Here is a 15,040-nt window from a genome sequence, read left to right on the forward strand (position 1 = left end):
TGAAGTAGCAATAATTTCAGTGCACAACTTCAGAAATGAATGAACATCTCTAAGAAATGCACACTGATGATATCTAGGCTTGCCCTTTAACAAGGCACAGGGCAGAAGGTAAGGTAAAAGGAGTAAGAAAGGACGATAAAAGTTAAAAAAAGAGTGAAGGCAGATGAAAGGTGACAAGTGATTGAAAGTGGAAACATAAAAAATGAGAGAATTTAAGAGCAGGAATGAAAAAAATAACAGGAAAAGGAAAATAAAGAAACAGTTGGCCACAATTTTACTGCAAGTTTGCAGAGACTCATATAGACAACATAACTTTCTTTCGCAGGGCAGGGCATATTTTACGAATTAAAATACATGTGTAACACCCAAAAGAATCTGTGGAATGAGAATTTACCATTAGATCCTCACCTCCGGGCACCTTGGGTTGGCTTTATTCAGGGCATGAGAGCAGGCATTCACAGCATGGGCCAGTTCTTGCTCCAAAAGACAATGAATTGTGGCTGCGTCACAGATCCTAAAAGCAAAAATGAAACAAATAAATAAAAAACTTTTCTGAGTATTGCTCATTTTTTTTTTGAAGTAAAGAAGTGTTAGGATAAAACAAGTAAGAAATATATGAAGATCAGTAAGGAAGAACATTTTTAATGGCTGCTCAATTATGAATGACACAGGTAGATCTACAAATCCAGACCCCACTGCAACAAAAAATATGAAATAAAAAAACTCGTATAAAAAGTTAGGCTTAAAATCAGAGGGAGACACATTGAAGTGCTATTTTGAAGAATGAAGTACAGCAGTACTTCATTTTGCAGTATCCTTGGAAAGTGAGAGGGATCACAAATATAAAGACTAGAAACTTCTCTTTCATTCATTGAAACTGCAGATGCCACAGATTAGGGAAGAGCATTACCGTATTTGTCATGGATACACAAAGTGATCACAAGCAGCATGTAAGTTAATATCCATGGCCTTTAAATGTAGCTATGATTTATTATCTCCATATTATTGATGATGACATTGAGGCTCAGAGAGACGTGGTATGTATACAGAGCTAGTCAGTTGTAGAGCAGGATCGGAATCTATGTCTATCTAACTCCAAGCCTGTTGTGCCATACTCCACTGGTATCTGAACCTCTAAGAATAGTCCTGAAAAGACCAAATTCTGGAAGGCACTAAGGCCAAGGACAAGAAAGGAGAAAAAGTTCCTCCAATTGCTAGACAATGATGTAAGCCTTGCAGATGAGCAAGAAGGCAGGGCTGTTCAAATGTTTTTTTGCTTCTGACAGCTTCATAGAAAAATATTTTCTATCTGGAAAGGGTAGAACAAGAAAAGGGACCGAAGCCCTATATAACTGAACCAAGAGTAAAGAAAAATAATTTAATTCTTAAGGATTATACAATGGATATCTGAGGTACAAAGAGGCTTACAAATGTCACCTCAGCACTACTATCAGCAACCTTGAGAAATCATGAAGAACGGGCTATTTTTCAGAACAGAGATGGATAAAGGTTATTCCAATTTTCAGAGAAAGGGAAAGACATAAATCAACTTCAGATCAACATTTCTAATTGCCTGCTGAATCTCCTAGGTATTTTTAATGTAATTTAAATTCTAAAGTCCAACATGGAACCCATCATTTTTCTTCTAACACCTACTCCTCTTCCTGAACCCTATGACTCCATCAAAGGCACCCCACAATCATCCAGCCACTCATTAGAACATTTAAGGTCAGCCTGTCTCCTAATTCATGCCCATTCACCAAATTTAAATCCTAAACTGTCTTTAATCTCACTTGTCCTTTCTATCTCTACTGCTTTAGTCTATCATTTTTTATAGGGACAACTTCTACAGCATCCTCAGTGTTCACCTTGCCCCAGCTTTGCTGTCTTCCCAAAAAACCCCTCCACACTACTTCTAGAACAGCCCAATAAAGATCTGGTTCCTCCTCACCTCTTCATCTACATTCCACACACTCTTGCATACACTATGCCAACCTTTCAGTCACCCCAAACTCTCTGAGATTTCCTGAAACTAGCATGCACTCACACTCCTCTGGGCCTCTTCCTAGGCTGGTTCCCATGCTTAAATTACTCCTTTTCTTACTCTTCCCTCAAGACTTGGTTGAAAGGTCACTTCTTCCAGGCAGCCCTCCTTCACTACCTCTGACCTCCTCTGTGTATCTAGAGAGTCCACTGTGTGCCTCATGTGAACACTTTGGCCACATTTCTCCCTCCTACTAATCTGTGAGCCAATTAAGTAGTGCTGTCAAATAATCATCTTGTATCCCCAGCCTAAAACAGTGCTTGGCCCACAGAAGAGGCTCAAAAATGGAATATGTTTGCATAGTCAATGAATAAATTCTGAAAATAGACAAGTAAGCCTGATTTCATCTGCAAAATTTAAAAACAGATGGGGAGCCAAACTGTGTTGACCAAAAGCAAGCCTAGTCAACCTCTGCTTCCTTTTTACGATAAGATTATTTGGATGGTTCACAGGATGAGAACATGGAAGTGTATTTTGGTTTCCAAAAAACGCTGTAAATTAGAGGCCACAGAAGTTGTCTGTAGTATCTAAAAGAGATGTATTTACTCTAAAACTAACAACCCTATGGATAAGAAGCTAAGATGTACAATAATGCAGCTGTGTGGGTACAGCTGAGTAAATATTCATTTTCTCTTCCCTTTCTTCTGAGTTGCCCAGTATTTTGCAGTTATAAGACTTGATTCTAATTCTGATTGTTGATCTAGCAGTAGGGGATGTATGCCTTTTCTCTTCTGTCTCTAACATCTCTTACATTCTAGCTATCTAATAAATATTAGAAGAGTAGAGTAAGGAATGGGAGGGGAGCAGATGGCAAATAGTAGAGAGGAGGAAAGATGTGAGTTAGTCCCTGAAACCACTGAGCTTTGCTTTCCTTCTTTTCTTTTTCAACATTTTTATCAGTGACCAGATGAAGATGTGGGAAGAATCTAAAGTTACTGTGCACAGAACACTCAATATGCCAGACATGATGTGTGATGTCATTTGGCTGTGTCCCCACCCAAATCTCATCTTGCATTGTAGCTCCCATAATCCCTACATGTCGTGGGAGAGACCAGTGGAAGGTAACTGAATAATGGGGGTGAGTTTTTTCTGTACTGTTCTCGTGATAGTGACTAAGTCTCACAAGATCTGATGGCTCTATAAAGGGCAGTTCCCTTGCACACACTCTCTTGCCTGCTGCCATGTAAGATGTGCCTTTGCTCCTCCTTTGCCTGCTGCCATGATTATGAGGCCCCTCCAGACATGTAGAACTGTGAGTCTATTAAACCTCTTTTTATTTTTTCTTTTTTTGGAGACGGAGTCTCACTCTGTCATCCAGGCTGCAGTGCAGTGGCATGATCTTGGCTCACTGCAACTTCCAACACTCAGGTTCAAGTGATCCTCCTGCCTCAGCCTCCCAAGAAGCTGGGACTGCAGGTGCCTACCACCACAGCCAGCAAATTTTTGTATTTTTAGTAGAGACAGGGTTTCACCATGTTGGCTAGGCTGGTCTCAAACTTCTGACCTCAAGTGATCCACCTGCCTCAGCCTCCCAAACTGTTGGGATTATAGGAGTGAGCCACTGTGCCTGGCTTTAAACCCTTTTTTCTTTATAAATTACCCAGTCTGAGGTATTTCTTCATAGACATATGAAAATGGACTAATACAATGTGCTTATAGCACTCACCCCTAGAGTCTCATTTAATCCTCACACACCCTCGTGAAACAGCTCTTATTAACCCCATTTGGTAGATAAGACTCAAGTGAAGAGGAAGTAAGACACAGGCCTATGGTCCCTCCTCCCCTCTGAAGTTTTCCCTGGTCATAGTGATTTTTATTTGTTTAATACTCATAGGACTTGTGTTTTATCTCCTGTCTATTGAAATTAATTTATGTGTGGTCTCAAAATATCTCTAATATCTTGTCTGAAACTGCTTTTTGAAGTCTGTTTATTCTTTTTGCTCCTGACTCTCCCCTGGAACAGGATTAGTGTTTAGACTTCCCTCTCCATTCCATAAACATTTAACTAGTAATTAGAAGGCAACATGACAGTGGGCAGTATAGTGTGAAGACTATATATAAAATGGAGAAATAAGCAATAATGGAAAGAGTGCTGTGCGAAGAAGAGTAATTGCATCTCTTTTTTGATACCACTACTGAAACGATGTGTTAAGATTAAAAAACCAAAAATTAGCTGAGACCAGAGTTCCCGCAGCCTGAAAAGCCAGCAGAGCCCCCTACCTAGTAATGAGCTCCTCTGCAGCCTGGGAGCACAGCTGCATCTGCGACACCTCTTCCGTTGCTAAGTCAATGGCGTGATGGATGTACAAATGGGTTCGGAGAACTGGTTTACCAGAATCACACTTCTGCTTATCTTCCCAAGATTTCAGAGTGCTCTCAAAGGCCTATTTAAAATCAATATTGTAATGAATTGTTAGTTTTGAACTCAGAGGTCCAAGTAAATGTGTACTTTAATAAAACTACAATTGCTTTTTCTCTAATGACTCCTCAAATAAATCACAAGTATAAAAAAGACATTTCAAAGTTTTCCAATGTACTGCAACACATGAAAAGTAGTGCAGTCAATGATCATGAATACATCATTTAAAAGCTAAAAAAGAGATTAGTTGAAGGCAGGATGATCACTTGAGGCCTGGAGTTGGAGACCAGCCTGGGCAACATAGTGAGACCTCATCTCTACAAAAAAGAATTTTTAAAAAAAAATTAGCTGGGCTGAGGTAGAAGGATTGCTTGAGCCCAGGAGTTTAAGGTTGTGGTGAGCTATGATCATACCACTGTACTTCAGCATGTGCAATGAAGCAGGACTGTTTCAAAACAAAAGCAAAAAAACAAACACACACAAAAAAGATTTCATGCTTCAATCTTTACTATTGCTTCAATTTATTCTTTAATCTTTACTATTTTATATATACTAGATGGGGCAAATATTAGCAGTCTTCTCTGATAAAGATTGACCTTAATTAAAAACACACATTCTGTGAAAAAGAAAATAATAGAGACAGTAAAAAAAAAAAAAAAAAAAAAAATCGATGATTGCCCGGAGTAAGGGTGAGGGAGGGAGGGATGAATAGGTAGACCACAAGGAATTTTTAGGGCAGTGAAATAATTTTGTATGATACTGCAATGGTGAATACAAGTGATTATATCTTTGTCCAAACCCACAGATGTACAACTCAAAGAGTAATGGAAACTATGGACTTTAGTTAATAATAACCAATCAGTATTGACTCAGCAGTTGTAACAGATGTGCCACACTAATGCAAGATGTTAATAGGGGAATTTACATGTGTAGGGAAGAAGGGGGAGGAGGAAGTATATAGGAACATAATTTGAATTTTCTTTACTTTCTGCCCAATTTTTCTGTAAATCTAAAATGGCTCTAAAAAATAAACTCCTACTTAAATAAATAAATAAATAAATATTTGTTCATATTTCAAACCACCAAGACCTAAATGTCAGATTTAACAGACAATTTAAATGTTTTAGTTTTCTATTTTTTCGTAACAATCTCAGAGTCTTTAAAAACCTGACAATATTCTAGAAGAATGTTTTTGTTACATACTCTGTCCCTTGTTAGCATTTGTGCTCTGTTTTTGTGCACAATTTTGATAATCCCTGGAGGCTGAACCCATGCTTCACCATCCACTTGCACTGGGACTCCTTCGTCACCAAATATAGTGATTTTTACTGTACGGCACTGAAATAAAACAAATTATTTTACAGTACGAATCATTTGGAGAAAATGACACTAAATCTATATGCAGGCTTGAGTATTAGACTATTCTACAGAATAGCATATTATGCTTTATCACTTATAAATGACATGGTAAAAACTGATAGGACAATGAAGTCTGAATATTATAGATGAATATTCAGTGTAGGAGTCATTTAGAATAGATTCCCTCAACCCTCCTTAGCCCAAGAAGTGCAGTCAGGTTTGATGAGAGAAACCAACCTGGGCTATTCGATGATGCTGCAGTTTAATGACCCTTGAAACTGCCATTTGCATGCTATCAAATATTGCTACAACTTCCAGGATCTTGTCATCAAATGACGGTGCAGCAAATATCTGAAAGGAAAAACTACATTGCACTTCTACTGAATGTTTAGGGGAAGAGCACATCAAGCAATGTAAACTGCTATATATATATATATATATAAATTTTAATATATTTAATAATATATTTAAGTAAATATTATTAGGAAATAATCCAATAAAAAAATCCCTGAAGATGACTTACAATAAACATAACTTCAAAAAGAGTTTTCAAACATACATGGATATACTACTCATACCTCTCATTAAGCTACTCTTTGGACCAGTTAACTAATATATTTCTAAATGATTCATCTTGGAATAAAACATGTTGAATACATGTTCATACGTAATTCAAATGTGTTAATAAGATGATACATATAAGTTTTGGAAATCTAAAAAAAACTAGACAGGTGATACAGTTTCCTAGAAAGGTGACAGAGTTTCACAAGGTTAAAGTTAATGAAGATGCAAATTATGATCCAGTTCACTTGATATGTTCTAAGGGAAATCTTGCAAGGTTTTACAAGCAATATACATATGTGCTTTATATTTTAATACAAAACTTTTGAGGGAACTTGAGAGTATGCAAATAGAAACCTCAGAGGATAAAAATTATGCAGACTTATTTTGTCTTTACATTAGATGCATTTTCACAAAATTAATTTACTCTAAAATTTTATATGTAGGCTGTATTACCTAATCATTTTTACTCTCTCTTTTACCATATCATAAATAATATGCATCTGAAACAATTTTCAGTATAAAGTAGTAAGCTAATTAAAACTTTCACTGAAAATATCAGGACACAAAGTTGCTAACATTGATGATTTCTTGTAATTTTTTTATTATACTGCCTGAATTTAAACCCTGTCTCTGCTAGTACTAACTGGAAACTTTGCCTTAGATTCTTCAGTGGTAAAAATCAAATAAGCAATGTGGATATTAAATAATGAATGTGAAGCTCTTAGAACATTGTCGGACTACCTAGTAGGTGTTCAAGGAATGTTGGCTTTATTTATCTTAATCTCACTGATTTCTCCCCTTCAAAATACTTAATAGTGACAAGCAGACAAAAGATGTTCTTATACTCAAATAGGACTGGAATATATTTATGTTATGAAAATTACAAATACTTTCCAATTGATCTTATACTTTAATCCCTACCTGTCCATTTAAGATTTTTGAGAAAAATAGATCAGTAGGAACCATTATATCATTATATCATAAACTGAAAATCAATGGATGTGACTCTTCAAATAAAGACTGTGATCACACTTCTCATTTTTACTGATATATACATACTTTGATAATTGTGCCCTATCTTTCATTCTTTTCACAACAATTACATTTGTAAGGTTGTGTTTTCTTCGTTTTTAATATAGAAAAGTACGAAAAGAAAAACAAAAATAGCCCTAAACCCGATCGGCCAAATGAGCCCTCTTGATATTTCCGAAAATAAAAAAATATATACACACGCAAGTTTAGAAAATTAAAAGTACTAAGGCTGGATGCAGTGGCTCATCCCTGTAATCCTAGCACTTTGGGAGGCCGAGGTGGGTGGATCACCTGAGGTCAGGAGTTCGAGACCACTCTGGCAAACATAGTGAAACTAAATGCAAAAATTAGCCAGGCGTAGTGATGCATGCCTGTAGTCCCAGCTACCCAGGAGGCTGAGGCAGGGGAACTGTCTCAACCTGGGAGGTGGAGGTTGCAGTGAGCCGAGATTGTGCCACTGCACTCCAGCCTGAGCGACAGAGTGAGACTACGTCTCAAAAAAAAAAGAAAGAAAGAAAGAAAGAAAATTAAAAGTACCAAAAGGTATTGTTGTAGACAGAATAATGTCCCCTCTCTGCCCCCTAAAATGTCCATGTCCTAATCCCCCAAACCCGTGAATCTGTTACCTTACATAGCAAAAGGAACTTTGCAGATGGGATTAAATAAACAGCCTTGAGATGGGGATGATCCTGGGTGATCTAGGCGGGCCCAATGTAATCACAGTGGTCATTAAAAGTGGAAGAGGGAGCAGCAGAGATCAGAGAGATGCCATGTGAGAAGGATTCAACCTGCCTTTGCTGGCTTTGAAGATGGAGGGGAATGTGGGCAGCCTCTAGATGCTCCAAAGACAAGGAAGTAGGGTCTCCCCTAGAGCCTCCAGAAGGCAACAGCCCAGCTGACACCTTGATTTTAGCCCAGTAAGACTGTGCCAGTCTCCCATCATATACAACTGTAAGATGATAAATGTGTGTGAGGTGGCTAAATTTGGGTTAACTTGTTGTAGCAGCGATAGAAAACAGATGCAGGTATAAAATTAAAAAGTAAAATCTTCCCTTCCTTATTTCATAAATCTACTTTCCAAAAGCAGATCCTTTAATGTTCTTCCAGAAAACTGTGACATCCATCCCAAGATACGATATCTGTATCTTCAACATGAGAAAAGTTAGAGGACATCCACAAGAGACTGTTACAATAAAATCCTAAATAAATCTATTCCATGCCTCATTTTCCCAATGCAAAATACTTAACATGAAATTAAATTACTATTCAATAGCACATTTAAAAAAGCCAATTATTCCAGTGATATAATTATTTTTGAGGAAACCAACTATTTACTCCCATTACTTACATCATCCTCTTTAGTTCCACCCCAAAAGTTAGTGCCTCCAGCATAGCTGGGAATGTTCAACACAGCTATGCCTTGCAAGCTGGGAAGAGGAATATATTGCCCATCACACTGTAAGGTAAAAAAAAAAAAAAAAAGGAGAGATTTGATAAAAAGAGCAGAACCACTAGTTTGGAAGATACTAAAACACTAAAGATGAAGGACAATGGAGCAGAGTGTGTTGGTAATGCCCGCTCTCTACACATTACCAAATCATTTATCTTACTTTTTAATTAAAAAAAATTTGAAGTATAAATAACTATAGCAGAAGTTATTACAAAAAACTGATTTTTAAAAAAATGTTTTACCTCTTTCCTCCAAAACCAGACAGTCCTTTTCTCGAGTCATTTTCGGGCCTCTTATGTACTTGCACCTGCATTGTGGTCCTCTATGTACTTATTTTAGGCATCTTTTTGAAAGCAGGATGGGTAAGAGCAAGTTGATCCTAACCATCTCACTTAGCCCTTCTCACAGTCCCTCATACATTGCTGGGGCTCTACAACCACCTGGGGACTGTTGAAACTCAAAGCTGAGTACTTCAAGTAGTTAGAACCAAAGTCAAGCAAAAATATATGCATCTCGGAAAGCTCCTTGCAGTCCTTACTTTCTCATTAATCACTTAAATGAAAAGTAAATTACCATGTAAATGGCAAAAAAGGATATGGCTGGTGAAGGGATGTGAATACATTTTTACTGAGTAGAAGCAGAACTGTTACCTTCTCTCATAAATGTTGTTTCTTAAATTAATTTCAATTAATGCTGTTTATTCTATTAACTCTTAAATAAAGCCTAGTTGGCTATTAAGGAGACAATCAGTTATGAAACTAATTTTTTAAACATTACTCAAGAAAATGATCATAATTATGTTACACACGTTTTATGAGGATCATACTTACTATTTTAATTAACATTTAAACCAAACCACTTGACATTTTTCTAAGTGAACATTTAAATCCAGTAGAAATGTTTAAGCCTTCATTTTAAAAGAGAAGAGCCTGCAGATGTCACACCTACAATGGATGCTATATTTTCATTAAATAATTCTTATATTAAAAATAATTAACATAGCTTCTTAAAAATTACATTTTAATGCCCAGTAAAAATGATTTCCCAACAGAAAGAAATAAACTGTATTTCTGAGACTGTGACAGAATGATTTGTTCTAGGGTAGAAACCAAGGTGAGGGGAAGAATTTCTGTAATGGGACATCTCATTAAAAAGAGCATTAAGTCCCACTGGTCTGGGATGGTTTGGGTTTAGGGAAGATGGAAGGAAAAGGTCTCAATGTCAAGAGTACCAGTATTTTCTTTAATGTCTATTCAGTAGTGAGGTTCTGATTCCCCACGTAAACTGGTGAAAATCCAGGGCAGAGACCAGCAAACATCTGGAAATTGTTACAGCTGGTCCAAGATGACCTCGTAAGAGACTTCTCTGCTCTGTGAATCTGAGGACGGGGAAGAATAAGAGCTTAATGGGGGCGTATAGGAGGTTAATCTCATCCCCAAGTACTGCAAAAAACGTTCACCATCAGAATCACACAGAAGCTTGTGTTTGCTAATTCAGCCAAAGTCAGTTTTTGGGAAGACCTCAGGGACTGGCTTATTGGAATGGTGTAATGGATGAAGGCCAGGATTGGCTGATTTACCTTCACGGGCATTTTTCACAATTCCTTTTATTCTTTTTCATGAAAACACAGTGTTAACCATTAGCAGGTTTAGCTTTTCACATTCAAAGGTCCATGCACCTGCAGGTGTGTCTGGCACATAATTGGTGCTCAATGTATACTTGTTCAATGAATAAATATGAAATACTTAACAGAATAATAAACTTTTTCTCAACTCAATAAACAGATATCTTTATGTGCTTTAGAAAAAGCTGCTTTAAATCATGACTAACAAAGAAAATGGGGAAAAATACTATCTGTAAATATAAAAGAAATATTTTAAAAAGATTTTCCAAATGGATGCACTTTATTTGCAAACATGGTATGGAAAACAATGAACATTTTCAGAAGGAAGTCCCAAGTGTAGTGCTGAACTGAACATGCATATATTAAGCAACACACCTAAATCTAACTGATTAATGTCCATTTCATAGAGTCTCATAGGAAAAAAACGAGGAATACAGATTCAACAAATTAACAAATTCACATGATTCAAAAGTTTCTTAAATCCAGGAAAAACTTCAGGAGTGTTAAACTTTTAAAAAATGTTTCCAATAGCCCCAAATATCCATTATTTTTATTTATTATTTTTGAGAGATGGGGTCTTGCTCTGTCGCCCAGGCTGGCAAGTAGTGGTGCCATCATAGCTTACTGCAGTCACGAAATCCTGGGCTCAAACCATCCTCCTGCCTCAGGCTTCCAAGTAGCTGGGATTACAGGTGCACACCACCAGAGCTGGCCCCCTAGCCATCCCATGTTTCTGTTTGTGGTTCACGATGTTGCAAAATGCTACAAAACTGCAGCTATATATTTTTTCTTATTAGTGTCTGTTTTCTCTGCTCCTTTCACCGGACAATCTGATATGGAGGGAAGATGGTGGAGCTGGATTGAATTCTGTCACTTAGTATTTGGGTAAGTCCCTTAAGCTTTCAGAGCTTTGCTTTGCTCATCTGTAAAATGGGCTAACAATTCTTAGCACACAGTGAGGCCCATGAGATAAGGTAAAGAAAAGCACCTAGAACACACATGGCAAGTCAGTAAATTTCCTTCTTCAGTTATAATTACAAATTGTCTTATGGAAAAAACACTGGATTTGAAATGTTGGCTCTTCCAGTTATCAGCTGTTTGAAATTAAGCAATGCCTTTACTCTTTTGAACTGAATAATACCTACCTCATGAGTTGTTAAGAATTAAAGGTGATATGTAGAAGGCATATAGTAAACTTCATTCAAAATGATTTAAAAAGTAGTTACAACTAGTTATTACGGAAATGAATTAAAGATAGAAATTACTATTAACATAATAAACCAAATTTATTTTGTTTTTTAAAAAGATACAGATTATGGGAAGATTTGAAATAACTAAAAATGTGAATTAGACAACTATTTGTTCTCAATCACATATTTCATTATAGCCTACAGATGAAGGCTATTTTTTAAAGCTATTTGTTTTTCTTCACGTATTTTAGTACTTACAGGATTTGAAGCAATATATAATTATTATTTCAGTTAACAAATAGAACAGGCTGCTTGACCCATGTAAATTAGGTATATTATGGGCAAAAAAAATCATCCTTCTTATGAAAAATGTTTGAAATTTTAATACAATTCTTCCATTTACATGTGAAAGGTATTTCTACTCTAAAAGTAGCAAAATATGATACTGTGATGTTATTTCACGTTTCTGGAATTCCCAGCATTGTCAAAAGGATTCTGAATCTCACTCCAGATTTCTCAAAGTTGGGTATATATCAGAATCACTGATAATGTGGCTTGGGAAACAAAGTTTGTATTTGTACAGTTCTTTTCTATTTACACTGTGATTTACAGTACCTTAGGCTCATTTATTTATGGTTTGCACAAAATCATTATTTTATCAATTTCGTGTATAGGGAAACCAAAGTCAAAGTCTTTGTTCTGCACAAATTTAAAGTTAGGACATGAAGTCAATCTTGTTCCATATCCACAACAGAATAGGGGAAGGAAAACTTAGCTGAGGAAAAAGGTAAGAGTAAAAAGCAAAAAGGAGGGCCACTGGTGAAGGCATCTCTCTGAAAAGAGCCTCCCAAAGTGTGGGTCTCTCTTTTCCACCTTTATCCCGAGTGAACCATCATCAGATACATGACTCTTTAGACAACAGGCCTTCCACCGTCCTTAGAAGTAGAACGTATCTTTTTGATTTACTTTATTATTACGGATTTTTTGTTAACTATGGCAAAGAAGGCTCTACTTTTTCTACTTTATTTTTATGTATATTAACATGTTTTCATTTACCTTGTTTTACTCATTTTATGTACCTTTTTTATCATTTAACATATACATCTACATTAAGTGTTCTTAACTTAAGGTTCAGAAACCAGGAGTCCATGGAAAGAGTCAGGCGATTTATTAACTTCCTGGTAAAAATCCGTATCTTTATGTTCACTAACCTCTGAAGTTTAGCATTGCCCTCAATTATAAATGTAGGGGGAAAAAGGCATTAGTAACACATGTGATTCCATCATCAATAGAAATGAGACATTTTTATATTACATTATAGATGTTTCAGATATCTTGTAATATAAGTTCATCATTACTTTGAAGTTATGGTATTTATTAGGCATGCCATTAAATTTTTATTTGATACGGTAATGATGAAACACATATATTATTCTTTAGAAACATAAAAATATGTTGTTAATTTATTTTAATATTATTGGTAAGTCTTCTTTTGTAAGTCTGTATTTCATATAGTGCATTTGAAAACAATATTCGGAGAAGGGGTCTCTATTTTCACCAGAATGCCAAAGGTGTCTACAACTCAAAAAAGATTAAGAACCTTTTAAAAAGAAGAGTACAAAGCAGCTGTGGAAATAAGATATCTTGTTCAAAATTTGGACCACCAGTAGAAGAGGTGACTAATCCTATTTCTGAAGAGCTGAGGCTCTTCAGGAACTAAGACCATCCAGTCACTCAGATCCAGCTAGTTTTTTAACCCTTAAAGATAGCTGGCTATGCTTGATCACAGCACTTAATGAATTATGCTAAAGTGATCACTTAGCCATCCATTTCCCCCTCAAAACAGGGCCAGTACTGTGCTAACCACTGGAGATAGCAAAGATAAAAACAACCTCCTCTGTGTGCTTGAGTGTGGCCAGGCCGGGCGCGGTGGGGCACACCTGTAATCCCAGCACTCTGGAAGGCCGAGGTGGGCGGACCACGAGGTCAAGAGATGGAAACCATCCTGGCAAACATGGTGAAAACCCATCTACACTAAAAACAGAAAAATTAGCTGGGAGTGGTGGTGCATGCCTGTAGTTCCAGCTACTTGGAAGGCTGAGGCAGGAGAATCGCTTGAACCCAGAAGACGGAGGTTGCAGTGAGCCAAGATCACGCCACTACACTGCAGCGTGGGTGACAGAGCGAGACTCCATCAAAAAAAAAAAAAAAGTGTGGCCAACCAGGGTATATGAAGAAGAAAAGGAATGATTACATGATTAGTAGGGTACCTAAGCTGACCTGGGCCTGGGGTGTCAAGGATAGCATTTACAAAATGTAAACCTTCCTGATTTTGTACCTTTTTATCCAGTAAGTCTATCTTAAATCTTAGAAGCAATAATAAATCAAACCAGCTGATCATACAGCTGTATGTTTAGAGTGAAAAGTATAATAGGCTCATCTTGACTAGGAAATATAGTTGATAAAGAATGAGCTACAGACACCTCATTAGTCAACACTGCAGTGTTTGGATAATACCCCAAATAATAATGCTCTGTTTATTTTGTTGAGTTGTAGACTTAAGATTTTATAATTCTGTATATGTATGATATGCTTTAATTAAAAATATAGAGTTATAAAAAGATACAAAATAGGGAAGACATGCCCATCAGCATCAACAGTGAGTCCTGGATCAAAGGTAAAAGAAAATAAAATTCACAGAAATTAATATTCTTTTCAGAGCCATATCCCCAGCCTTGTTGTTTGTGTTGTTGGAAGAGATAAAATAACTTTTTCTGTCCTTAATTTCCTATTTAAATTAGTAAAAAACAGTAAAACATTTAAATGCTCAAAATCTCTTTTAATTTTACTTGTCGTTAGCAATAATTGGAGCAAAAAATAAATGTACATTTAAATTAAAAGATTCTATTTACTTCAAATGTTATTTTCAGGGATTTGCGAAACTTTGGTTATTACAGAATTGGGTCAGAATTTGGAAGCTTAAATCCATTAAAAACCCTCTCCTATAAATGTGCTCCCTTGGCTCCACTTTTACATGGGGCACCACAACTCCAGAGTAGCCCCAATTTCAGGAACTAATGATGATGATAATTAAGTGTGTCATTCATATCCTGTGTATATAGTTCCTTTAGTACAAAGTTGATAATCACATTCATTTTTCCCTTGTATATTTATTTAATCGCTAATCAAAATGCATTTAGGTCAAATTAGCTCCAAGATGATATTTTTTTTTAAGTAAGATAATATGAGATATCTTTACTTGAAGATGAACTTACCTCAAGTTGAACCCTTTGTTCTAAATTCTTGTACGACCTCTGTAATAACTCCCGGGTTCCAAGCACTCCATACCACATCAAGTTTTTAGTTCGGCTCCTGAAAATAAATATTGGCAGGTAATTTCAGGACATTTTATTTATTT

General features: G+C 36.4%; 1 protein-coding gene across 5 annotated transcripts in view; it reads right to left on the reverse strand.

The window, feature by feature from the left end:
- The window catches only part of DGKH (diacylglycerol kinase, eta), a 124,964-nt gene that overhangs the window by 24,834 nt on the left and 85,090 nt on the right, over positions 1-15,040 (reverse strand). For all 5 annotated transcript variants that reach the window (XR_001005447.1, XM_011974636.1, XM_011974635.1 and 2 more), the window contains 6 exons: positions 14,898-14,994; positions 8,707-8,814; positions 6,000-6,113; positions 5,607-5,741; positions 4,265-4,428; positions 409-514 (listed from right to left, as the gene is read on the reverse strand). Coding sequence is in view for 4 of the 5 variants with exons in the window: in XM_011974636.1 (XP_011830026.1) it covers positions 409-514; positions 4,265-4,428; positions 5,607-5,741; positions 6,000-6,113; positions 8,707-8,814; positions 14,898-14,994 (724 nt within the window). In the remaining variant the exon portion in view is untranslated. The remainder of the gene's footprint in view (positions 1-408; positions 515-4,264; positions 4,429-5,606; positions 5,742-5,999; positions 6,114-8,706; positions 8,815-14,897; positions 14,995-15,040) is intronic.

The sequence above is a fragment of the Mandrillus leucophaeus genome, unplaced genomic scaffold (genome assembly GCF_000951045.1).
Source record: "Mandrillus leucophaeus isolate KB7577 unplaced genomic scaffold, Mleu.le_1.0 Scaffold147, whole genome shotgun sequence".
In the NCBI taxonomy this organism is placed as follows: domain Eukaryota; kingdom Metazoa; phylum Chordata; class Mammalia; order Primates; family Cercopithecidae; genus Mandrillus; species Mandrillus leucophaeus.